The sequence below is a fragment of the Rutilus rutilus genome (assembly GCF_951802725.1).
Source record: "Rutilus rutilus genome assembly, chromosome: 18".
Lineage (NCBI taxonomy): Eukaryota > Metazoa > Chordata > Actinopteri > Cypriniformes > Leuciscidae > Rutilus > Rutilus rutilus.
The window spans coordinates 4,980,302-5,008,163 of record NC_140231.1 but is presented as its reverse complement, the minus strand read 5'-3'; the positions used below and the strand labels follow the sequence as shown (position 1 = coordinate 5,008,163).

The 27,862-nt window shown below is 37.8% G+C and overlaps 1 protein-coding gene and 1 long non-coding RNA gene across 2 annotated transcripts; one reads left to right on the top strand and one right to left on the bottom strand.

The window, feature by feature from the left end:
• Positions 1-379: 379 nt before the first annotated feature.
• Positions 380-14,765, bottom strand: pcyox1l (prenylcysteine oxidase 1 like). Its single transcript, XM_084386895.1, is given in 7 exon segments — positions 380-899; positions 901-1,171; positions 8,109-8,249; positions 9,614-9,825; positions 12,760-12,934; positions 14,133-14,339; positions 14,426-14,765. Coding segments are annotated over 7 exon segments (1,485 nt in total). The 5' UTR covers positions 14,520-14,765; the 3' UTR covers positions 380-514.
• Positions 14,766-19,045: 4,280 nt separating this feature from the next.
• LOC311276787 lies at positions 19,046-25,962 on the top strand. The gene is made up of 2 exons (XR_014625127.1): positions 19,046-19,437; positions 20,555-25,962. It is a non-coding gene; the product is annotated as an uncharacterized lncRNA (long non-coding RNA).
• The last annotated feature ends 1,900 nt before the right edge of the window (positions 25,963-27,862 follow it).

Below are 27,862 nucleotides of genomic sequence, written 5' to 3'. Positions count from 1 at the left end.
ATCTCAATTTCTAAAAATTGACCCATGTGATCCAAAGTTTTGTGGTCCAGGGTCACATATTAGGAAGCAAATGACGACCGGAGGGTGACGGCGGTGAGTAAATCGAGTTACTCCTCCCACTTCTGCTGGTTTTACTGAGATTTCTTATCCCGTACGAATGGGCCATTAATATTACAGACGTCCTGTGGTAAAATTGCATTATTACTCCATCAACCCTTGTAAAACTAATCCCATCCGAATAGGGCACAAGACTTCTTCAGCAAACATAAAAATGCATAAATATAGAATTACTCTTCAAATCTCTTCATGACTGACCATGAAGTCGGTCAGCCATGGAGAAGACGTCCCACACATTAGCCCGAGACCGCACTGCTGTTCGTGTTCACCAAACATGCAACCGTTTTAGCATCAAAATAGTAAAACCAAGACATACGCCGTGTTTGTGTGGCTGTTGTGGAAGTTTAATCCTCCTCGTTAAATTCCATAGTGTCTTTACAACGACATGTGGTGAATGTCACAATTCTGTCTTCACTTTGTGCATGAGGTCTTTCTGGTCAATCATTTCCAGTTGTCTGTTCCAGCGGTGGTATGCTAACAGTGCTATATTCTTAGCCGCCACCGAGCTCATTTCCATCGCACTTCCAGCCCACTCGATTCCATTGAGGAAGTACAGGTTATCGTGCAGCTCCACCGGTGGCAAACCCTGTGTGCTTCCATAACTAGGGTACGCCAACCAATCCGTGACCTGCACGGAGTAATAGGACTTAAAAAGGGTCTTCAGCTCACTCTTCCCCAGAGGAACCGGGGAAAAGACCTTGTAAACCCCGGCCTCCTGAGGCTGTTTTCTGCGGAAGCCGGAGCTTATGTTGACGGGACACACGCTGGCGGCGCTGTTGAAGACCAACAGTGTCCGTGGTGAGGATGCTTGAAAACGGGAAAAGCTTTGGGTCGGGGAAGCCGAAGTAGGAGCAGTTTAGGTAGCCGTGGATGATGGAGGCCACGGTTTGGTGGTAGGAGCCCGTCATTTCTGGGAGTTGTGGCTCGAAGCCCTGGAATGAGATGCCGGAGTTGACGTTTTGTTGGAGAGGCGTTGCTACTACTACAATATCATAGAGCTCCGATGTCTTTTCATTTTCAGAGTCGTAGGTGAGCTCATACTGGTGGTAATCTCCTGAGGAAACAAACTGCAGTTTTAGTTATTATTCAATCCACCTTATTCCTACGCCTCATGACGCTTGGCGCGAATTATGGGTGTAACGTCCGTTAAGCTGTAAACAATCAGTAGGCGCGTTTCCATTACAGCTTTGCACAAAACTTTTGCGATTTTTTTCTTTTTCTAAATGTCGACAAAAAACTATTTTGAAATGACGGCGTTTCCATTAACGGATGTTATGCGACTAAAACTTCATTTTTTCCTCTTGCGATAAGTAAAATCATTACAAAAACCATGGCAACGGACGTTGGTAGGTTTATGTAGTATATCCCAGCCACTGCACTAGCCATTATTATTAATGGAAGGAGATGTTTGTGTGTTTTCCAAGCATTAATGGTAAGGAACGACCCTTATTATACTTGTGAGCGGCACATATGAGGAGTTTCTGGGTGTTTCTCCCTCATTTCTGCTTCGAGGTCTTGATTGTGGCATTTATTTGAGGTTTAGAATCCATTATTCCTGTAATTCTTTAGTCTTATATGAATTTAATAAAGAACTCTGTAGTACTAATAAAGAAACGCTCGCTCTATGAACGCAATACGTTAAAAAAAGTGTCACAATGAGATGACATTAAAGGAGAACTCTGCAACTCTAGCGAACTCTAGTCAGTTCTTCGCTGATTTTCCCTTTTGTTGTCGCATGTTTTCCCCACGAGCTCCCCCTACAGCTGTGGGTGGGCGTATATTTCACAACACGGTCGTAAAAAACTCACTTGCGGCGGCCTCCTCCCCCTCTCTACCGCTGCTCATGTGCGTTTGTTTTGATCGGAGCAAGCCAACTGTATCGTGTGGAGCTATGTCTACCGAGGTGGGTAATCTGGTAATACATCATACATGCGTGGGTGTTTATGTCGAATTGCCGTAAAGCAATTTGTGTTTCGCGCTCGTTCTCGTTCTAGTTCTCGCTTCTCACGAGACTTCCAATTTCTATCTTGCCGGGACGGTAGTCCCCAAGTTGCAAGGTTGGTTTTCCGCCTGGGAACGCTGGGGGGAGCGGGGAAAGTCACCAATATCACCAGAACAGGTTGTTTAACCATCCAAATGACTTCTAGACAGTTTTATTAAGTTAAAAAAGTTACCAAGTTCTCCTTTAATCTACTCACCCTTCAACCATTAAAAGGAAATTTAAAAGTGTAAAAGCATCAACAAGGTACTTTCAACAGACGGGTTAAATATCATTGTAGTAATATCTATATATCTATGTCTATATCTATATCTATATATATATACATATATCTCTCTGTATAATGTAACTTGTGTTGCCTTAAAGTCCGCGTGAACCGGAAGTTGCAAACGACTTTTCTCCAGTGCTGTGACGTATTTCCCAGTGAAAAGGAATATTGAACAGAGGGCAGGGTTTTACTCTAGCGCTTCTCCTCTCCATCTCTCGCTCATTACAGACTAACGATTTGAGGGGAGTGGTTAAGCGTTTCCCAAACCAAGCTGTCAAACCTACGTCATCAGGGAAGGTCCTCCAATGCAGAGGGGGCATTTTCAGATTTTGATTAAAGATTACGAAGCCAAAACATTTTTTTCTGCACGGATTAATTGTTCACCACAAGACTAGTAATATGCGCTAACAAAGTAAATAGGGTCCATTTTGATTTCAGTTGGACTTTAAAGGTATAGTGGAGGATTTTCTTTTTCCGGGTGGATCATCAAGACTATTGGTCCTCCTAGTTGTCAATCATTCTGGTGATATGTTTACGTAAGGCCGTCGTACGTAGGTAGTTTTCGCTTTCTGCGCATGCGCACTTTCAGGTGTATATGTGGTGAGCTACGGTTTCAGCCATTCATTGAAGCTCGCCGTTCTCACCGGGTTTTTTCAAAATGTCTGAGGGTCGCAAGAGAAAAAGTGTCTACGAATTGTATGACAAGAGAAAGGCCTCTGAAGAAAGAAACAAGACCAGAGTGTTTTTTTCACACGCTGGCGTGCGCTAAAAGCACAGGTTGGGCTTCCCACTGATGCCTCAGTCGCGAAGTTTCTACTCGACAGGTAAAGGAAAGTAGGCTTGTATGAGCCATGCCAACAGCAACTTGTAAACAGAGCGTGCACGAGGAGATCTAGGCTCGTGCATGCTCTCTCGTGCACACGTATAATAGGCGTTCCCTCTCGGGAGCAGGTAGAGTGTTGCGCAGGTGCATTTTTTCAAAAAGTGGAGAGGGCGGTTCTTTTCAAAAATTCGGGAAAATCCTCCACTCTACCTTTAATCAAAAATGTTCATTAACTTCAGCATTACGTGATACTATTTCAAAGTGTTTTCTGTCATTTTGACTGATAATAAATTGCATTTACCTGTGAAAACAAACCTGGAAACAAAGAGACGTGAGGATTTGAGGAGAATAACGAGAGATTCTTCGTGCATTCCAGTGAATTATTAATGAAATACAGGTGAAACTCGAAAAATTTGAATATCATGCAAAAGTTCATTTATTTCAGTAATTCAACTTAAAAGGTGAAACTAATGATTATGGCTTAGAGCTTATGAACATTTTCAAAATTTCTGAGATTTTGAATTTCTAAGCTGTAAGCCATAATCATCAAAATTATAACAAATAAAGGCTTGAAATATCTCACTTTGCATGAAATGAGTCTATATAATATATTAGATTCACCTATTCAAATTTTTCGAGTTTCACCTGTATATCGTAAATTAAATTCGGGAGAACAGAGCACAAATGTGCAGTATATGTTGTCCTTTTTCATACTTTTACAGCGGATTGCAAAGGGGAAAAAAGAAAATCACGAGGAAAAGAAAGCAGCGACTGAAAAGAGCTGTCACGTTAAAACACCAAGTATAACGTTATTCTCATGATGTCTGAAAATAAAACTGACAGCTCATGCAGTCAAACTGACGGATCAGCTTTATTTGTAGGGCAACCTTATGATTTAAAATGATTCGTTTCAGCCTTTTTGAGTGGAAGTTCCCCAAATCGGAAGTGCCACCCATAATTCAACACGCAGTAAGGTCGTCAGGAATAAGGTGGATAAGACCACCACATTTTTAAGGTGTGTTCACACTGGCAGCCATCCAGGCATTATCTCATGCTTCTTTCACCTGCGGAATATTGTTCGCATACGCCCCTCTCTTAACTTTGGAGATGCTGAAACTGTTATTCATGCTTTCATAACTTCCAGATTGGACTACTGTAACTCCTTATATACTACCCACCAAAGCAATACATCGCCTTCAAATGGTACAAAACTGCAGCTCGAGCACTTCTGCACATATTACCCCCATCCTTCATCAACTTCACTGGCTTCCTGTGGTCAATCGCATCCAGTTTAAACTATTAGTCTTAGTTTATAAAGCCTGCCACGGTCCCGCACCTCAATACCTCGCTGAGTTAGTGCAACCATACCTTCCTGCCCGGACTCTTAGATCTAGCAACGGAAATGTGCTTGTCGTCCCCAGGTTTAAACTATCTACTGTGGGTGGTGGGGCTTTTAGTGTTGTAAGGCCCTAAGCTATGGAATAAACTGCCCCCCTAATCTTCGTGCCATCGACAACCTCCAGATCTTCTAATCAAAACTTAAAACTCATATATTTACCATGCTCAATAAATAATCTTCAATTCCATTTCTCTGTCTACCACTCTCTCACCTTTATTTTATTTCACATACTTTGCCGAAATTTATGTTGCTAAAAAGGCTTATATGTTTGTTATCTTTGACTAATGTTCATTATTTGTAGTGTTTGCTTGTTTCCATCTGCTTTTCTGTTTGTTTGCTTGATATAGCCTAATAAGCTGATTGCTTGTTTCTTTTGTCTGTCTACTATTTGTATTATTTTGTGAAGCGACCTTGGGTTCTTGAAAGGCGCTATAAAAATAAACATATTATTATTATTATTATTATTATAAAACTGATCGGTGAATGTTTTAAACAGCTGATTGTACAGGTCAGTTAATCGCCGTTCTAAACTAATGCGCTGCTGCATTGTAACGCACACAGATACAGAGAAGAAAACCATCTTAAGCCCTATTCACACGGGATTAGTATTACCCATGGACCTCTGTAATTAAGAAATTACCCCCTGACGTCTGTGTTTTTGGTGGCTCATTCACACGGGCAAATAAATGTTCGTAATTCCCTCGAGTTTACGGACTTTACAGCGCGCGCCCACCCATTCACACTTCACTAGCTGAACGTGCTGAAACGAAGATCGCGCTGCAGTATTGCAATTCAAAAAAAGAACTTATTTAAAACCAATTTATTAGAGAAATATATTATATATATTATAGAATATCATATTATTGTATAAATATATAATATATCTTCTTTTTCTTTTATTCTTTGTCCATATTTACAACAAGCCTGCCTGAAGAAGGTATTATAAATACCGAAACGTCGCGATATGCTTGTTTTTCTATTCATTTTATTTGGTTTATTTCATTTTATATCATTTTTACTCTTTCACACTTTGATTTCTTGAGATACTTACAGGATGGACGTCTTTAGAGGCCGTGTGAGACAAAGAAATGCTCCACGATACAGACTACTAAGTTACACTATCACAAAAAGCGTCCAAACTTTCCAAAAGAGCTTCCATGTTGCGCCAAAATGCTTAATTTGACGTTTCCATGACAACGGTCCGAGTTGAGCTTCCGGATCACGTCTTTACTGTAGTTTGTTTTCTCTTTTGCAGCACTTCATAGTTTTTATTGGAGAAAAACTATAATCGGATTGGAGTAGAGCCTATCGAGAGATTTTATTGTTAATATAGTTTTAATACAGACGTAAAATGGACTGTTAAACGGCCCATAATGGTTATTACGTTCTTTAGGAAACGATAGGCTCACAGAAAAACAGCCCAAATCACAGACATGGGAATTCGCGCGGGACTGGTATTATCAGAGGACCCCTGTGTTGGCCGAAATACGGTAGGGAATTTTCGGGGGAATTTTTACAGACATTTTTACAGACATGGCAGATTCGCACGGGATAAAAATCACAGACGACCTCTGCGATTATTACAAATTATCGGAGGTCCCTAGGTAATACTAATCCCGTGCGAATAGGGCTTTAAACATTCGTAATGCTTCCCCTGCCATTGGCGAGATTTTCCATCATTTATGAACCACTTTCCCGCCACTGACAGAAATTTCCGGCAATCCATGTTTTCACTGTTGTTATTGACCTAGACCATAGTACAGAATCTTCTGATCCACAAACAAATCGAAGAAGATCTGCGTAACCCAGAAGAAGCGACTTTTTGGCCCCTTAAAAGTTCGCGCTAGTGACATTTTGGACAAACATATATTCATTCCGCTGTCTGACAGAAAATATGTAAATGAGAACAGCTTTATGGGACATATGTGAGCACGGATTAGAAGAGAAAACAAGGTGCAAGTATGACGCGATGTCACGAATACGCTAATTGACGCATGACTTCATCTAGCGACATTTCGGGCAGGATTTAACTACTTTCCTTTGAAAACAGTTGGCAACACTGGATAGAAGTTGTTTACGCACAAGTAAGCTAACGTGATCACCAAATAGAGCTGCGTGATTGGTCGTTAAACGATTCTTCGGCGTCTATTAAATCTAACCAATCAGTGTTTGCGCTGCCGCTGATCCAGAGAGAGCAGTGGTCATGTATAGGTATGAAACGGCTTCACACACAGTCTTTTCAACCACACAGAATCGCAATTTCTGTGTTACAATTAGGGATGTCACGGTACCCAGGGTTCGTACAGATTCTGTCAAATGAAATTCCAGGACTTTCAAGGACTACTTTTTTGGATTTCAAGGACTGATTTTGAAACAAATTTTTTTCCATGAATTTATGATCGACCTGAAGAATGAAAGTTGTATTATATACTTATCATAAACTTAATATCACTCATAGCCATGTGAAATAGCTCTATATCTCAGACGGACTGCAGCGTTAATTTTGCATGAAACGATTGAAAAATTCAAGCACTTTTCAAGCTCCTCTTCAAAAATATGGCTGTTTTCAAGGATTTTCCAGGACTTAAATTTCAAAAAGTAAAATTCAAGTACTTCAAGCACTTTAAGCACCTTGTACGAACCCTGCGGTACCAAAATTCCAGTAGTCGGTACCAATTTCGGTAACACAGCAAAATCTGTTGGAACTATTTTTCTATTTTATTTAACTATTTGAAAAAAAATATTAAATTAAATTCAATTACTTTATTTATGACGGTAATCATAAGTAAATAATACATATAAGCATTAACGGCTGTTTAAACGTAAATATCGCTTATAAAAAAAATCCCATGGAGACGTAGCTAAATCTACTGTACAGTAGCCTAATTATTTCTGTCAATTTCTTCAAGTTAAACCAAACTTTTATTTTGACGGGTTGCCGTGAAGACCTTTGAGTTTCTGTGTGTGTATGATATGACGACAGTTTTTCCTCTAATTAAACGGTAAAATGCTCATGAAGTGAGAGAGGAAGATGAATTTCATCATGTCATCATATGATGAGGCAGCAGAGACTGAAAACTCGTGCTTCAGTGTGTGTGTGTGTGTGTGTGTGTGTGTGTGTGTGTGTGTGTGTGTGTGAGGTAAATGAAACCGCAGAGTTTCTGGAGTCTGGAGTCCCGCGCTTAGATAAAAACACGGAAACATTTTAAACAGACTGCAGCAATTAACATGTTGTCAGAGCCTCTAGTAAATGACATGTTATGTTGTTTAGCTGTCAGTTCAGAACTGTGGGAGAATCGTGATCTCCGTTTTATCCAGAATCGTGCCGCCGTATCACAAAACAATCTGAATGAAACGTCGAAACCCACGAAGAGGTGCAGGACTGTGAAGCTTTACGGGTGTTCATGGACTCGTTTAGATCCAAGAACAGTATTTTTGCCTGTCAGTGTGAACACACCTTTAGAGGTCCAGATGAACATGATCATATGTGATTGTGGAATACCTGCTGATCGTAGGCTAATGGTTGTAACTGGACTCTGGATGAGATTAGCTTTAGCTAGTTGAAGCAGTCCTGAGCAAACCAGCTTGTTTCCTCCCTCCACGGCCCAGAGATTGGCCTGTGCACCGGCGAGAGACACGGCACCTGTCGCAGAGAAATACACACGTCAGAACAGGTGATCTTATGACCAACATGCTTTTGCTCCAGGATCATTCAGAACTTTCTCTTCTACTGTTGATAAGATATTAAGGCTACACTTTATTTTAAGGTGATGTGGTTACATTGTACTTACTCAAATAAGTGCTGAGTTAGGGTTTGGTTTAGGGTTAGTTACTCGTAACTATGCATCATTTACTGTTATTACTATAGTAAGTTAGCCTGTCGTCATCATACTCAGATTCTAGTCAGAATATGAGTCTGATAATGCTCCACTGGAATCTACACATCTCAGTTCTCCAGCGGCAGCCATCTTTGTTGTAAATGAAGTCAACCCAAGCGTTCTTTGCTGACGTGGATGATTGCGTTACTGTTGATCATCTGTCCATCATCGTATAAAGCCCGCCCTGGCAATCTGATTGGTCCGAACAGCTCTGGTTCGAGCATAGTTGCTCCATGGCGGAGACCGAACTTCCCGAACTTGTGTGCGGGGCTAAGTTTGGCTGGCATCCAGGCTAATAGTAAGTACATGTAGTAACGCAACCATGTCACCTTAAAATAAAGTATTACCGGTTTTAAAAGTGCCAAATCACGAAAACTTTGATGTAAAACAATTTGATCATACGTCACTTACTCCATTGCTCTGATTGGTTGTAGGTCTATTCAACTTTTAAAACTCTGTCCAAAACCCATTCATTTTAACTAAGCAAAAACAACATTAAGAAATCAACTTCTTCAATTGTTTAACATTTAAAAATTAACGTACATGGTCACAAAATTAATTAAACTATTACATAAAAATGTACAATGTTTGAAAATATTTTTTAAATGTTTTTTTATTATGTTCACAAAGGGCTAGAAATGGCTGTTTTGTGTTTGAGTACATTTTAAAATGTAATTTATTCCTGTGATGATAAAGATGAACATGTTAATGTTAAAACAGTTGCTTAATATGTTAATATTAGTTCATTTGAAATGTAACAATGTCTTTCCTGCCACATTTGATCAATATAATGCATTAAAAATGCTACATTTAAAAAAAATATTAATAATAATACTGTACCCAAAACTTCGTGTATATTTGATAGATTTTTAAATTGATGCTTATGTTTTTGGTGCAAAAACTTTACAATATTTACATGATGACAAGACACCTTTAGATTTTTAATAAGAAGATCTTGTAGCCCTTTAATGTTTGAGGTTTATTATATACTCTATATATATCTAGCTATACATACACTTTGTGCTTCAAATATGTGATTATTATTCATCACTTTTAGAATTAAAAGAAAGTGAAAAGTAGAGTATAATTCTCATGAGAGTGTAGAAATACAGTTTTCGGCCGTGCATACCGACAAACGCAGGGATGCTGATGTTCTGGCCGTAGTTGACCCTCATGATGGGGGCGATGACTTCATCAATGAAGCGCTGGGAGACGCCCAGTTCTAGCAGAGACTCGGAGAGAGAGCGGCGGGTCATGTTGATAAAGCCCGAACCGCCCAGAGAATGCAGCAGCTCTTCCACTGAACTGAAGGCGTAGCCATGGGCCTGATATTTATAGATCCTGACAGGAAAAGAGAGGATGATGGTGAGACAGATCATTTGGTAAATGAAAATCAAATACAAAAACTTGTCACTCAGCTGAACAGAACTGCAGATTTTAAGGTTCCCCAACACTACAGTTAAATCATCGTATGTAATGTCTTTTTCAAATAACAGAGAATGCATCAACAAGAAGTGGTTTGACAAGAAGTGCCTCTTTCTTTTCGTTTTTTCAGCATTACCTATTGAGGACATAATCAAAATGCTTTTTTTTTTTTTGTGCTTTTTTGAATATTATCTTTCATGCCGTGTGTAATAAAGCTGTTTGTGACTGTAAAAGGTCTGCAACGTTTAAAAGATCAAAGTGCACAATAAATGGAGTTATTGTGTCCCAAAAGAAAGAAGCGAAAGAAAGTCTTACTTCCTGCATAAACCGATGTGGGTTTGTAACAAATTTGCATAATTATATATTTGCACAATTGTTTAAACAGATATTTAAAGTACAATATGTAAAAAATTTCGCCGCTAGGGGTCGCTAACCTCTTACAATAACAAAGGCGTAGTTTGATGACGCAACACTTGCTAAGAATTATGGATCTTGTCGTCAACGTCAAGCCGACCGATCTAATAATGTTTATGGATGAGTGAATACATCGATGTTTTTATCATGACTGTGATATGAAGCAGGTCGGGATTGCTAAGAGACAGCTATCAGCTCCACACGCGACGCGAGTCCCGCGGATATAAAAGGAATATGGACATTTCATTCTACTGAACTACAGTGCAGAATTACTACTCACAGGTCAGTTTATTAGACAAAATAAACTTGTGAGGTAACGCAGCGCTGTTTCACTTGGTCTAACATTACACTATCACACTAAACTGCATTTGAATGTGTTGAAATGTATGTGTTAGTTTGTCTGTATGAGACTAGCAGTAAGCTAGATCAACATTAGAATAACATACAGATCATATTCTAAACATTTTATCATTGTTGAACTATTTAACATTGATTAGTTTTATGTAAATGTGCTCACCTGTTTAATAAAGTACATGTAGGAGCGGTCGAAGTCTCGGACGTGGAGCTCTCGTTTATATACTGTCTATGGGAGCTCTCGGCATCTCGAAAACACCGCGCTGATATTGATTCTCGTTTTAGTTCTCCTTTTTTATCCAAAGTCTGCTTGCCATGGTCCATAATGTTTGAACGAAAAAACAACAGCGTGCAAATAGACATTGCGAACTACACAGTTGTCCACGTCTGTCGCCTTGGTTACTATCAGAGGGCTCTGGTTCATAGCTCTGGTTGCTATGGCAGTACGAGCGGAAACCAGGGACAACGCGGATATGACGCCATTGACGGCGACAAAACGGAAATAAAGAAACGGGACGTGTCTTCGAATTAAATGACAAATTTCTCCTGGTTTGAAAGTTGTTGGAAACAGTCGGGATAATGTAAGTACACAACTAAAAAAATATATATAACATATAGTGATTTTTGCTATTTTTAAAGCAAAAAAGTTACATATTGTACCTTTAACAGTGTTGGGACATGTTTCCTATCGATTGTAAATAAACGCTTTCTCTCTGGTTCTGTTCCAGATCAGTGTAAACATGCCATGGTGAGACTGATATTGAAAAGACCAACACATTTATTTTCTCATTTTAGACCCATTTCAAATCTCTCTTTTATTGCCAAGATCTTAGAGAAAGCTGTTGCTAGAAAAATTTAAATACACAACACAGAATTTCTGAAAAAAAAAGAAAAAAAAACATTATATAGAAATACATTTTTTAAACATTATGAATTATGAGTTCCGGATTTAATTAATTAGACATGCACTTTGATTATTACAATTTTATTAAAATAATTCAAATGGAATCCAGAAAACTTTAGTAAAAATAAAACGGAATTTGAGAAAAAATAGCGTATTTCATAAGGCCTAAACATGTAATTTGTGTTAAACTTGTAATGAATTGTTATTAAATTGTATAAGTTTCATGATTTCAAGTAATTATATTTAATTAATTATGTTTTTTGATTACTAAAATGTAATTTAACCATAAAAATTGTTAACTGATTTGTATACAAACACACACATTACACTAAGGGATTTTTAAAAATAATTTTAAAGTTAAAAACTTTACAATTACATAATCATATGTCTACTCTAATTAGTTTTTTTTTAAATATAAACATTTAAATGGTGGTTCTCATAAAAACTTCACGGATTTATTCAAACATTCATTAAATATTGAAGAACATTAAAAATCATAATGAATATGTAATGTGGTGCATGTGTTTATCAAAATGCTCCTCTCTAGAGTTAACTTTTCTAGCTGACTAATGAGTTTATGGTCACTAAATATGTTTTTTCTGAGGTAAATGTGATTTTACGTGACATTGTTTACAAGCTGTTTTATTGACTTCTTTCTGCAGTTGAAACACTGATTGAGCGATTACATGAGAGACATGATACGGATTTCGGTAAGTTGTACAATATTGTTGCTGCAATGTATATTATGAGAAAATAAAGTGTTCTTTGACCTTGGATGCATGTAAAAGTATTATAGGAGACAACCAAAACATAATTAGGAGCCTTTAAAATAGCATAATAGAGGCACTTTAAAATGCAACAGCCCTACGTCACAGCACGACAAAACCACTTGCTATTGCTATTCAGTTTCAGGTGGTAATTATCAAATTTTATTCTAACAGGCAGAGATTGGGAAAAAAAAAATACTATGGAAGTCAGTGGCCATCAACTGTCTGGTTACAGACTTTCTTCAAAATATCTTCTTTTGTGTTCAGCAGAAGAAATAAATTCATACAGGTTTGGAACAACTTGAGAGTGAGTAAATGGGTGAATTGTGTGCTTAATTATAAACGTGAGCAAATTTAAAAGATTATAAACGGTCAGTAAGCGGTTCTAATGTCCTCAACCCTTTCGCTCACCTCATGAACTTCTCCATGATCTCCTCCACCCACATCTGCAGGCGGATGAAGCTGATCCCATAGCGCCACCACAAGCGAAACAGATCCAGCAGGTACCAGTCCGTCTCCTCCAGGATAAACTCCTCTCCATTAAACACCGCTGTTTTCCCAGCCACGCTCTTGCGGTACTTCAGCCCTGTGGACGGGGGTAACATGAGACGAGCACTGAAGAGAACAGCCTCACGCTTTATATAATGCGTCTTTCATTGTACTTGCATTAAAAAAATATGTTAAAGGGTTAGTTCAACCAAAAATGAAAATTCTGTCATTAATTACTCGCCCTCATGTCGTTCCAAACCCGTATGAGTTTTGTTCATCTTCAGAAACACAAATGAAGATATTTTTGATGAAAACTGAGAGATTTCTGTCCCTCCATTGACAGCTACTTTGACGCTTCAAAAAGTTCATAAATAGATCATAAAATGAATCCATATGAATTGAGTGGTTTAGTCCAAATTTCCTAAAGAGACTTGATCGCTTTATGATGAACAGATTGAATTTAGGCTTTTATTCACATTTAAACATTCATCAACTCACACATCAGTTGTGGTAAAAAGAAGCTTAAGCATGTTTGCTTAACGTGCGAGAACTAATGAGGTTCATTCCCGTGTAATGAAACATGTTTGAGCTTCTGTTTATGTTCGCTGATCAATGTTTATATGTGAATAAAAGCCTAAATTCAATCTGTTCATCATATAAAGCGATCGAGTCTCTTCAAAAAATTTGGTCTAAACCACTCAAATCATATGGATTAGTTTTATGATTTCTTTATGAACTTTTTGAAGCGTCAAAGTGGTAGTTGCGTAGCTGTCAATGGAGGGACAGAAAGCTTGCAGATTTTATTTAAAAATATCTTCATTTGTGTTCCAAAGATGAATGAAAGTCTTACGGGTTTGGAACGACACAAGAATTTTCACTATCCCTTTAAATGCAGTGTACTTATTGTGTGTTCATATTGCATTGCAAAACACTTGTGCTGCTATTGAGGTGTGTGATACGGGTAATGTTAGAGGCAGGTTTCATGTTTAAGGGTGGGTTAAGGTGTACAACAGTGAACTATACAGATGCAATTACATGCAGGTTTTTTTCTTTTTTTTACAAGTACAATGTAAAAACATGGATGAGCAACATAATTGCATTGCATCAAATGATTAATTTAAATGCTAGTGCATAGTTGTTAAAGACACCTATAAAGTGGGGCTGAGAACAGAATGAATAAAAACAAATCCCTATACGCGAAGTATGAGCAACTGAAGAAGTGTTTTCTTAGGAGGAGAACTAATTCAGTCACTAATAACTAAATGCAACATTTTAGCAACATAACTACAACTAACCCAGTTGCTGGACAAAGTCTTGCATGTGCAGGTTGAGGGAATGGATGATGGACCCCCCGGACTCGTACTCTTGCTGGTTGACGGTCACGGTAGCCAGTCGACCACCGACTGAGCCTTTCTCAAACACATCAATTCTCACTTCTGGCCCGAAATGTTGCCTAAGGAAATGAGCTGTGGCGGTTCCTCCGATTCCGGCTCCAACAACAGCTACACACACACACACGACACGACACGAGTGTTCAGACTGCAGCATAAAACCCTTTATTAGTAATATCATTCACTTTTTGGCCTACCTATTTTAGAAGGCGGAGCGCCATCTTGCTTTGCAAAATCCGAATCCGCCAATACATGCACAAAAGAAAGAAGAACAAGCAGAGACTGATGCATGTTTGTTTATGACCCGAGACTACTTCCAATGAACAGAGGATGCACGTGCATTCAAGCTAACAGTTAAATGAATGCATGAGCCTTTATGCATTTCTTCTCATCATTGTAATAGAAAGGAAAAAAAGGAATTAACACGCCAATATCTGATGATTTTGATAAATGTCGCTTAAAAGCTATACGCATAAATGTCTGCTACTGTCCACCGGCAACAAGAACGGACGATCGTTCATGCGCACGCTTCTGACCAATCAGAGCAAGAGAAACTCTCTTCAAACCAATCGGAGCGATATGAATGTCTGACCATTCGGAATAGGAAGAAACCTTCTTTCTTCCGGGATGCTTTGAAGCATAAAGATGGAATGGGCTTCTTGGACCCAATTATTGGTTAGATTTAGTTTTTGTTGGAAGTTAAAAGATGCCATAAGCGACTGTTTTAGACCGTCCAGTCCCTTCAATCATACGGCATATATTTAAAACACCGCCTTTCAAAGACATTGTAAGGTATGATTGACAGACAGAAAGCGTTTCTGCCTAAAAGATCGCTAAAATACTTTTAATTGCCATTTACAGTAAAGAGGGCTCTCACAGGTGTGATTTCTCAGTCAGGACTCAGGTGATATCTGTCAGGTAAATGTACATTTCCAGGTTTCACAGAAGCGGAAGTCGTTATGGTTTGTGTTCCCATTTTCTCAAATAGCAAAAGAAAAACATGACAATAGTGTTTTCACAACTTTCAAAAAGAGGAAAATAATAATAATAATATATAAAACTTTGCAGGATTTACAATGCTGATGACAATTAACACGTCACGGTCTGTGAAAGGGTCAATAGACCTTATTCAGAGCAGCGCCACGACAGGCATGAAAGCGAGGCTGTGAAGAATAGACTTACTGTGTTTTTATTGACATCCACTGTAAAAAAAAGCTGTTTAAAACTCCTATATCACTTATAAATTTCCACTGCTCATACTGTATGGGATTTTTGGTCTACTGAAATTTAGTGGAAAGATATTTTTGCAATGTTTTGTCAGTAGAAGAACAATCAACACACTGAAGAGATGCAGGCCTAGCTATACGGCACAGCCTCGCATTCATTCCTGTGAAAAATCAAAGATGCTCTGCTGTGAATAAGGTCTGGCCTATACTTTCATTCACTATTCCCTACATTACTCCACTAATATAGTCCACTTGAAGGAGTGAATGAAAACGACAGTGAATTCGGACCCTGAGTGCGCCGGAAGGGCTGACAATTTTGCATATAGTTTGTGTTTAATGTTTAATAATCATTTGCAACGTAGCAAACTGGCAGTTACAGTAGTAATGAAAAGATTTATCTTTAACTCTGTCATGGAACTATGTATAAATCTTATTTAAACAATTTAATAACCAATTAAAAATGAATTTATACCTGCATGATATTATGCAGTTTGGAAAATGGATGGATGAATTCATTTCGACACGACTCTCACAGTGCATTATGGGTATTCTCTAGCCGTTGCACACTCGTTATTGCGGTGCATTGTGGGATTGAATGAGTGCACTCAATAACGTCCACTATGGTTTCGGACAGCACTACAAATGGCCGTTAGTGTCCTATGTAAAGGAGTATTTCGACACGGCTCCGGTCACGCCACGTCGTAATTATCGTAATTACGGGATTTCAACTTCTCAAGTTCTCGTAGAGCTCGTAATTACAACTTGTGAGCTGGGGATTTTCTGAGAGCTCCTACTTGCACCACATGATCAAAAAATAAATAAAAATGACCTAACATAAATAATGCAATTCCAATATATCAGCATAGTCACAAAATAATGAACATTTTCCCTGCATTATGTATGTATAACTCCTTAAAAATGGAAAGCACAAGAGAACTATTTAAAGTAAAAACAGTATTGTATTAAATAGTTAAATAAAATTAGATTCAATTACTATAAATACAATGACAAAATAAAAAATTATATTAAAAAACATTAAATTAAACAAATTTAAATCTGGTAGAGAAATTACATTTGATATTGATATTTTACATTTTTCTAAGGCTAATAGAGTGTTCCAGTCAGATCTTATGTTAGTTATTAGTTAATTCTGGGTCAGGGAGAAATTCCCCTTTAGCCAACTGGTTTTGTTTTGGAGACTGATTTCCCAAACAATTATTATGTGCAAGATTAAGAGGGATTTTCTTACAAAATCACAATGACCAGTGCCAGGAACCTGAAACCTGATTTGACTTGATGCCTGTCCTGGAAATGTCCCTTGACCTGAAAGGTTACAATAGATTAAAAATACATTACATGTATTTACATGTATTTACATGTATTTACATGTAATGTTCTGTTTAAAATTGAAACCATTATTTATTGATTTGTATTTGTGGCATTCAATATATATATATATATACAGTACCAGTCAAAAGTTTGGAAACACTACTATTTTTAATGCTTTTGAAAGAAGTCTCGTATGCTCATCAAGCCTGCAGTTAAAAAAAAAAAAAAAACAGTAATATTATGAAATATGATTACAATTTAAAATAATGGTTCTCTTTTTTAATATACTTTAAAATGTAATTTATTTTTGTGATGCAAAGCTGAATTTTCATCAGCAAGTACTCCAGTCTTTGGTGTCTTATGATCCTTCAGAAATCATTCTAATATGCTGATTTATGATCAATGTTGGAAACAGTTGTGCTGCTTAATTTTTTTTATAACCTGAGATACTTTTTTCAGGATTATTTGATGAATAAAAAGTTAAAAAGAACTGTATTTATTTAGAATAGAAATCTTTTGTAACAATATACATTACCGTTCAAAATTTGGGAACAATAACTATTTTTTTTTTAAAGAAATTAGTACTTTAATTCAACAAGAATGTGTTAAATTGATAAAAGGTGATGGTAACGATTTATATTGTTAGAAATGTTTTTATTTTGAATAAATGCTGTTTTTATGAATAAATGCGGTTAACGTTTTACTCATCAATGAATCCTGAAAAAAGTATTCCAAAAAATATATTAAACAGCACAACTGTTTCCATTATTGATAATAACTGAGTATCAAATTATCATATTAGAATGATTTCTGAAGGATCATAAGACACCAAAGACTGGAGTACTTGCTGATGAAAATTCAGCTTTGCATCACAAAAAATAAATTACATTTTAAAGTATATTAAAAAAGAGAACCATTATTTTAAATTGTAATCATATTTCATAATATTACTGTTTTTTTTTTTTTTTTAACTGCAGGCTTGATGAGCATAAGAGACTTCTTGCAAAAGCATTAAAAATAGTAGTGTTTCCAAACTTTTGACTGGTACTGTATATATGAAGAGTTCAGATGCAAAAGCCTCTAAGTGCCATCTGAAATTTTCTTCTAGAATGATCATTTTTTATCAAACTCGTATATTTAAGTTCAGTAATTTCACTTAAATGACAATTAATAGGTCATTTTCATTGCCATTTAAGTGAATTTACTGAATTTAAACATATCATATATGTAATGTTTTTTTTCTAAGGCACATTTATAAAAGCTATTGATCTAAACCCTGTCTGTGAAACCAGGCCGTGGTGTCTTTACTTTTCTTGTGTTACATGAGGAAATAATTCTCATTTGTTCAAGAACACCGTAAACATTGACAAGGGCGTTCGTATCTTCTAAACGGTGCCGTTAATCTTCCTCACCAGTGTTGATGCTGGCTTTCACACGTTTGCACTTTTAAAGGTCAGCGTTTATTTATACGCCGTTTTCTCGTCATGAGAGTGGCCTGTGACTTCAGGTCATCTGTAGCCTGTGAGATTCTGACTCATTTCCTCTGTCATGTGAGGAGAGAGAGAAAACTCAGTGGCGCAAGATGGCCAAAAGTCATGATGACCGATATCATTAAAAACAACTCATAAAAGTGCATGACAGGACATTCCCACATTGTTTATGACCTTTACAGACATAGTTTTGCTGCTGTAATGTTAAATGGTCAGTGGAAACGTTTACAATTCATCGAGAAAAAAAAGTGGTGACCTAAAAACGGTAACATCAAGTCAGCGATATTTAACACAACCGAACCAACCTATTCATATGGCCTACCCACAAATCAACATGGTTGGGTTAAATCAGCTAGACATCACACTTTAAGGGAACAGGTTACTACTGTTCGCAGTGTATAAAGCTGAATGCCGGGTGTCTCGTCGTGAAAACTAGAGTGATATTCAAAACAGGAGGTCTGATATTTTGCATTGTTTTGGTACTCTTGGAAACTGGGACGAGAAAAAAACCACCAACAACAACTCTCGTGAATCAGGAACGTGAAAAAGTTGGTCTTATAACAGCCATGTGACAGTTAGACAGGACGAGATATGGCACTCATGATGGGCAAACCGAACAGGGTTAGGATTTCCCCGTCTCAACCCACGGACTTTACAGAGCGGAAATGGTGCATTAAATACTTAACCAACATTTCCTCCTGCTCTGGCGGTTGGGGTTTTCTCAACACCAGCGTCGCTTGCACGTCGCCTCGCCTGCAATAACAGGCTATGCCGACGGAAAAACAATGTTATTCGATCAACCTTTATCCATTAAACATGATTGCAACGGTGTGCTGTTGGTGGTGTGACGTGGGTCTATTATCATGGGCTGTACGTGTGTTGTGCAATTACGGCTATCTTTGCACTTTGAGCAAAATGGATAGCAGAGGGACTTTCCCATGACTGTGTGTGTAGTGTGGAACAAACGCCCATGCAAATGACAGGTCTAATCGATGGGTTTATATAGGGATGCTGCACTGAGCGAGTAGGCGGCAGAAGAGCTTATCGCTCACGGCAGGTTCATGAGAGACGTGATTCAGCATCCTCGATATTGGTACTGGTACCGAAATGACTCAGTAACAACACATGATGTGGACCTGTGGAGAAAAGAGGCAAAAACTGAAGGTAGGTTTGAGGAGGTGAGTGATAAAACGCAGATAGACGACACGTGGGTTGAAGAATGTTAAAAAAAAAAATTTGCAAAATGCAATCGTTGCATTTCGTGTTTAAGAGCACACTTAATATACACACAATTTATGAGGGCAGGTCAGATTCATCATAACACAACATGCATGTAAGACTGGAAGCAATATGCGCATCTCTCAGTGCGTTTAAATGCACTACTGTTCAAAAGTTTAGGGTAAGCAAGACTTTGTGGAAGAAATTATTAATTCTATTTAGCAGGGATGCATTCGTTGATCAAAAGGGGCAGTAAAGACATTTATATTTGTTATGAACGATTTATATTCATCGAAGAATCCGTTTCCCCCAAAATAATGTTTTCAACATTGATTAAAAAAAATTCTGAAGGATCATGCGACACTGAAGACTGGAGGCATCATTACATTTTAAAATATATTCAAATAGAATTCATTTTTTAAAGTTGTATTAATATTTCACAATATTACTGCACTGGAAAAAAACTGTTTTTACATCGCTTTAACTCACAAAAATTTCAAAACTCATTTTTTTAAAGTCAGTTTAATGTAATATAAGTTGAAATGACTTAAATATCCAAGTTGATAGTACTTAAAAATGTAAGGCAGCCACTTTTTTTTTTTTAATCAACTAAACTTTTTTTTTCAAAAGCAAAATCTTATCGACCCCAAACTGTAATGAAAGGCGTATGTTATATTTATGTTGTTTGTAGTAGGTGAAATTAATTTGTTGCGAAGTTCTAACATACACGCACAATTAACATAATTAAAAGTTCAATCAACTGAAAACATTATTTAAATGATCCTCGATCACAGAAATCTTAGTTTAATTCGTATCTTGTTTTTATTTGATTCTTGCAAGGTAGTTAACCGAACATGACAAATATTAGTTCGATTCATTCGTGCATGAGGTGCTTTCGAGAAAATGCTCTTGAACAAATACAGAATTGCTGGAATCATGAAGAGGAACGAGGAAATCCAAGACAAAAAAAAAATTTGCTACCAAAAAATTATTCTTTAATTTATCTGTTTTTTTTTTTTTTTTGAATGAATATTTATTGACTTTCATTTTGTTTTTTGCTTAGGTCACATAACCCCCTCTGGGCAGATCTGCATGACTTCTGGGTGTTAAACTGAGCTCTTGGCTTTGAGAACTGAATTCCAAGGGTGTCTTCTTTATATTCAGCCCACGGAGTTCAGTTCTTAAGTTTGGATGCTCTCGGCATCGCCTCTGACCCACGACCTGCACAAACACTGGACCAGAAGGTACTGATGCCGTTTATCATGCACAACTCCTCAGTCCTCTTCTAATGTGGCTTTCAGATTAGAGATCTTAATGCACTCAGTGGATTCTATCAGGTTGTGGATCATCATTTCTCTATTGCGTAGAAGTAAATTAGAAAACTATTGCTGTAGTTTTGTATGGTGATTTTTTATAATTTTTTTTATTAGCACTTTTATTTTTATCCTACACTTGTAAGTGAAGACTTGTTTGGTTAAACACGATATAGTAAAAAAGGGTCATTAATTGTTTACCAGCAATTTTTTTTTTTAATTTATATACTGTATAATGTCATCAGTATATATACATACTTGCTCTATATTATATTTTGACATGAAACAATATCATACGATTAATAGCATGTTGTGAATAATGGGAAATATGTCTGTTATTAAAGGAAGGCAATATTTCTTTACTGTTTTTGCAGCACAATATGTTTTATGAACTAAAGTATTTTGATAATAAAAACATTTTTCATTTTAATAAGAAAAAAAATATTTTGTTTTATACAATTCAAAGTGAAAATTACAGGCCATTATCCCTTTAAAGTGCATTATGAACTTTAACTGCTTTGCTGAAACTGGTTTACTAAAATTAATTTAAAGTTGTATTATAGTCAGTCATCGACAAAAGTGTACTTTGTACATCTGACACTTTATTTTACAGTGTCCTTGTTAGACATGTTACATGTAGTTAATAACAACAGTAAATTAAACTAAAACTCTATTTAAAACTAAAACTAAATGGAAATTAATTTTACTTAGTTAAGCTGTTAAAGTAACTTACAGTCCAGATATAAACACTTATTATAGGTGTACCGTAGTGATTCAGGATAAGACAAAAACACGTTTTGGAAAATAACTACACTTATTATATACATATACGGACTGCAGCTTTAAATGTATAAATACACTCTCACAAGGACACCTTCAAATAAACTTGATAACCATGATAACCAACGTATAGCATATACTTTTTTTCAAATGCTTTATCTGATGTCCAGTCGTTAAATCACTCTTAGCTCTTGACATTTTAAAGTGAAATGTCTTCATCGCCCCAATCTGCCAAAAAAAGACACTTGAAACTGACATTATCCGGAAGGCTTCGGCTGATTTTTTCCGTTTTAAACACAATTTAAAGGGGTCATGACATGATAAATCAAACTTGCCTTGATCTTTTGATGTTAATTAGGTCTTTGCACGATAATTAACTTAAATTAAATTCACATTTACTTGTATAGCACTTTGCACAATACATATCATTTCAAAGCAGCTTTATAGAAAAATACATGTTTCTACATTACAATCGGTTACCCTGTGTCAAAGTAATGTCCATTTGTCCAGAAATGTACTAAGATAATACAAATCATGTAGTTAGCTAAAATCATGTTCTCATGTAGGCAGAAACAATGGTCTCATTGAAACAGCTATTACAAGTTGGGATCATAATGATGATATAGAAAAGTTGGCAGTTTTCCATCATGTCTGCATCTGAAGTCTTCATATGTTTCCTCGGAGCTGCCGTTCACAACATTTCAAGCAAAAGATAATCATGTGCACGTCATCTGACTGACATCTGACATACTGGAGTACAAAGAGGTTAAGATATGTATTATATGAATGCTAGGCTAAAGAGATGCGTCTTTAATCTAGATTTAAACTGGGAGAGCGAGTCTGAGTCCGAACATTATCAGGAAGACCATTCCAGAGTTTAGGAGCCAAATGTGGAAACACTCTCCCTCCTTTATAGTGGACTTAGATATTCGAGGTACTATCAGAAGCCCAGAGTTTTGTGATCTTAAAGAGCGTGTTGGATTGTAGGGCAATAGAAGATTAGTTAAATACGCAGGAGCAAAACCATTTAGGGCCTAAGTGGTCAGTAGTAATACTTAATTAATACGGACCTTAATAGGTAACCAGTGTAGAGATGATAACATATGGGTTATATGATCAAATTCTCCTGATAAGGACTCTAGTATAGCTGCATTATGGACTTAACTGTAGCTTGTTTATTGAGGATGTAATGCATTACAGTAATCCCGACTATAGAGGTCATGAACGCCTGAACTAACTTTTCTGCATTAGAAACAGAGCATGTTCTGTAGCCCAGCGATGTTCCTGAGGTGGAAGAAAGCTGTTTTTGTAACATTTAAGGGCTTTCTTGACATCGCTTCACTGATGTCCCAGACGTTGCTCTCATTGATTTCTTCTGCTGTGGACTCAACAACCAATCCGCGCTGATCCGTGATGGTCCTCGAGGATCTGGACTACGCCCTCCAGACACGTCCCCTAAACTTAGAGTAGAGGTAGTAGGCAGTAGAGGTGAGGGTCTGCTGGAAGAGGTGTTAGTAAGGCCAGCAGGGGGCGCTCACCCTGTGTGGGTCCAAACACCCCAGTAGTGACGGGGACACTATACTGTCAAAAAGCACCGTCCTTTGGATGAGATGTTAAACCGAGGTCATTAAAAATCCCAGGATGTCCTTTGGAAAAAGAGTAGGGGTTTAACCCCGGTATCCTGGACACATTTGCCCCTTGGCCCCTGTCCATCATGCAGGGGTGTGATTCTTCTGGATAAATCCGGAAATCCGGCTTTTCCGACCTGAAAATTATGCTCTCGTAAATCATGCAAATTATTTTATTTTTTTTATTTTTTTTGCGGGTCGCGCACAAAGCACGGTTCGAGTATTGGTTAACATAATGACCGCTCACCGCTGTCAACGTTTTTTGTGCCTCTGATTCATGTCTTCATGTCACTCCGCAAGTAATCCATTCATTTGTCACAAGGGAACTTCATTCAAAGCAGAGCTCCACCAAAGAGCCTGCACTCGTTGCGGAAGGTTATCTATAAAGTGTGCTAAGAATTTTGGATGTGTGGGACGAACTATTTCTTTTCTTAGCTCATGGTAGGTGCGCCGTATATTTTCCTACTTTTTTGTCCTTTGCCAATCACACCTATGATCATGGCCTCCTAATCATCCCCATATATACACTGATTGGCTTCATCTCTGTCTACTCTCCACCAGTAAGCTGGTGTGTGGGGGGCGTTCTGGCACAATATGGCTGCCGTCGCATCATCCAGGTGGAGCTGCACATTGGTGGTGGTTGAGGAGATTCCCCCCTTATATGTAAAGTGCTTTGAGTACCCAGAAAAGCGCTATATAAATGTAACAAATTATTATTATCATTATTACAGGTGGGAATGGAGACACTGTGGAAGGACGAGACACTGGAGACAGGGAGAGAAATCCTCTTTGACCAAACGAGATCGGACGATGAGCTGGGGTGAAGCGAGTGCATGTATAGTGGCGGTGATGAGGGTGATGGGAGATGTAGTGCAGATCTGTGACAGTTAAGGCCTCATTATACTTCTGCGTCGGACCTACGCCGGAGCCTATACGCCGTAGGCAACGTGTTGGTTTTAATTTATACTTCTGTGTCGTTGTCCGCGTTGACGCGCACCTAGGGAGCGTGTGAAACCCCGAGGGAGGGGTTCTGGCAGACCAATCACAGCGCTTGTGTCCGCGTAGAATTGACGCGTTGTTACATTTTTGGAGAGGTGCACGTCAGGGTACGCCGTAGGGTACGCGCGCTACACACAGCCTACGACGTAGCAACGGCGGCAGTTCGACGCAGAAGCATAAAACAGGCTTTACGATCGCAGAGGTCGTTCCTGAATACCTAACCTGTCCTGAGACGCCCGCGGAGGTCGTCTGTGAACTTTCTGCCTGTCCTGAACACAGACTGTAAAAAAAAGATGGACGACACACCTTCCCTCTCTTCCATATTGTAGTAAGCGAAGCCGCCAGTGACCCAATATGGCGCTGACATCTTGAGTCTCGAGTCGGCGTAGCAGTGAGCGTGAAGTGGTATCAAGGTACTAACTAAAACCAAACTTATTTAAAGAACGAACTCTTGAACTTATATCAGCGCGATAAAAAAAAAACTGGCTAAAATGACAAAATAAAAAAAAATTGTATGTGTAATTTGATTGTTTAGACATACTCCTGTCCATTACGTTACATGGAGAGGGCGGGGTTTATGACCTATACTGGGACCAGCCACCAGGGGGCGACTGAGACGCTTTGGCTTCACTTTTCAGGACTCATGTGGCACGCTTTGCCCCGACACGACCACGGAGGTCACCTGTGAACTCTCAGTTTGTCCTGTTATGGCCACAGAGGTTAATCTGAACTCTCTGCCTGTTTTGACACAGCCCTAGAGGCCAACCATAACCTCTCTATGCTCTTTGTTCCAGTTCCACCTGATTAGTGATGGTGGTTTTCTGATGGTGGTGTCCAGGTCCGACCAAACGACAACCTTCCGGTCTCTCTCTTGAATCCAACACTGAAGTGACTTAAACTGCAATTCATCGACTGGCCACTAGAGACAGGCTGCAAAAGAGAGTCAATCCCATAAACCCCCATGTTAAAATGCTCAACTTTACAGCAGAAAAAACATGTTTACAGCCTGGTTCAAAAAGTGGTTTTGGTCTATATAGCTAATTTTGCTCTTCTTGACGACTGTGAGGGGGGTGAATTTTTTTATAACTCATCCGTTTAAATTATATTAAGCCTTAAAGTTCTGCATAATTAAGGGCGTGGCCACTTGATTGACAAGTGGATTGCGGCTGATGTCACTACTAGCTGTCTGTTAGCGTCACGTCACCTCAGCTAATCCGCCTCTTTGATAATATTCAGTTATCCGGGAGTGACGCGCGGCCAAGATGGCGACGGCCGGCTCCGCCCACTTTGGGCTTCAAAAATGCTCTTCTGAAACCTACGGGTGACGTCACGAACACTACGTCCATATTTTTTTACAGTCAGTGATTCCGACTGATGGTCCTTAGCTACGCCTTGGCAACACCAGCTGGAGAGCCCACGATCTCCACCAGAGGGCACTGCTTCCACCTGCTTTAACTCACCGTGAACGACATTTCCCAAAACTCATTGCCTGGACTAATCATATTCTGATTAATCTATTATTATTAATCTATTATTAATCTATAGCCCTGTGTATTAACTCTTACTTTGCGAAATCTTGTATGTAATTTGCATTTCTGAGCATTATCCTGGTTTCTTCTGTCTTGGTTTTTTGGTTTTCTGGATTACCCCTTTTGCCTGTGTTTTCTGCCCTGTTGGTCACTTGGATTGCTTGACCTTTTGCCTGTTATATATTATGGATTGTCCCAATAAAGCTGCATTTGGATCTTCAACTCGAGTCTCAGAGCAGTTTGTAACAAGTCATCACGGTGCTTACAAGGCTAATGGCATATTAATTTGTTAAAATGCACTGAATAGGCATTGTGCCTCCCTACATCTGTTTCCCATACTATATTATCTGTTGTAACAAAAAAACTAGTGCTATCAATTGATTAAAAAAATTAACTACATTCATCACACATTTTTTTTTCTGTGAGTAATCGTGATTAGTCACATTTAATTTATTTAAATATATTTTATAATGTAATAATTTCACAGTTAATCTCCAAATGTATGTAGAAACAACATAAAGACTGTATATTTTAGATACTTTTTTAATGGCATCTTTTTATGAATGAAGGTCAGTATCACTGATACTAATACAGCTACTGATGTCTTGATGAAAATAATTTTTTACCCCAATCTTAAACATTAATTATAGCCCTTCAACATTACAGTGTAATTGGAAGCTATACATTTTTTAAAACATTTATTAGGCTTCAAAAAATATAACAACTTTTTTTTAAGTGAACTTCAGACAATCCTCACACAAAACCATAATAAATGTCATATTTACATGTAGGAGGGTAGAAGTCATCACGGTGCTTACAAGGCTGAATGGTTATGCTCTTATTTATTTGGACTTTTCACATATTCTGTAAAAATCAGATGGCAGCTGGGATCCGTCTACCATACCATACCATATATATATATATATATTACATTAAAAAAAAAAATCTTGATTTTCTAAAATGTTCACATTTTTTTATGCTTTTTGTTGCAGCTGGAAAAAATAATGTCGACAAAAAATGGCACTTTGTTGCTTTCAACCACAAGATCTCTTATTTACATATGTGCAAACTGGACCATCTCTGCTTAATGGAGTGCAGCAGGAAGCACATCAAAACTAGTTTGCATTTTAGCACTCCCAGTTCCATCACCCTGATATTATAGTGTATTGTTACTGGAAATATACAGTATATTTTTGTAGTATCATGTAGCCTATTGGGGGAAATCTTAGCAGAATCAAGAATCTGATTCAAGAGTCTGTGAAAGCTCATTGTTTGGTCAATCATTGAACATGTGAGTTGTCGGAAGCTCAGTGATGGTGACGCTGAAGTAGTTTTGAAGTATTGGTCTTGGTCTTGAGACCAGTTTTTGAAGGTCTTGGCCTTGTCTCGGTCTCGACCGCATTTGTACTCGGCCTTGTCTCTGTCTCAGACTAAGAGGACTCAGTAGGCCTATGTTATTTTAAGACATTGAAAAAAAATTTTTTGTGAAGTGAACCAGAGTGATGCTATTGCTAACTTCTGGGTTGGCCTAAACAAATGTCATGATCACTGCAGCGCTTTATATTCTCTGGCAATAGTCAAAGCTCTTCTTCTGCCCTATTACATTAGGCTTCACTGCCATCTAGTGTTCTTTTAGTATTCAACAAACTAATACTTAAAGATCCTTCGGATCATTCTGTGTGAAGGATTAAGACTGTCTTTACTTGAGTTAGTTAGTTATATTGTGTAAATACCATAGACTGTAATATGGTAAAATATGTAAAAAATAATTATCATCTCATATTGGAACATCGCAGCAATTTGTGCATAAACGAATGTTATATTTTACAGATAAAATTAGATAAAATTAGGCCTTAATCAGAAGGAAAGGGCATAGCGAGGAGGAAAATGTATTTAAAAAATGGCAACAACAGTGGGATAATGCAGTAAAAGTTTATAGTCAATACAAAACAGAAAGATATGAATCAGAGACAAGCAGGATAAGAATGTGAAATATGAGACAGTTGAACATATTCTTACATCATGTGAGAAATTCACTGAAATGATGAGTGAATTAACGATGTTAAACGTATTCTAGAATGTGCAGGAAGTTTACAAGAGAAGATGTGTCTTGAATATTCTC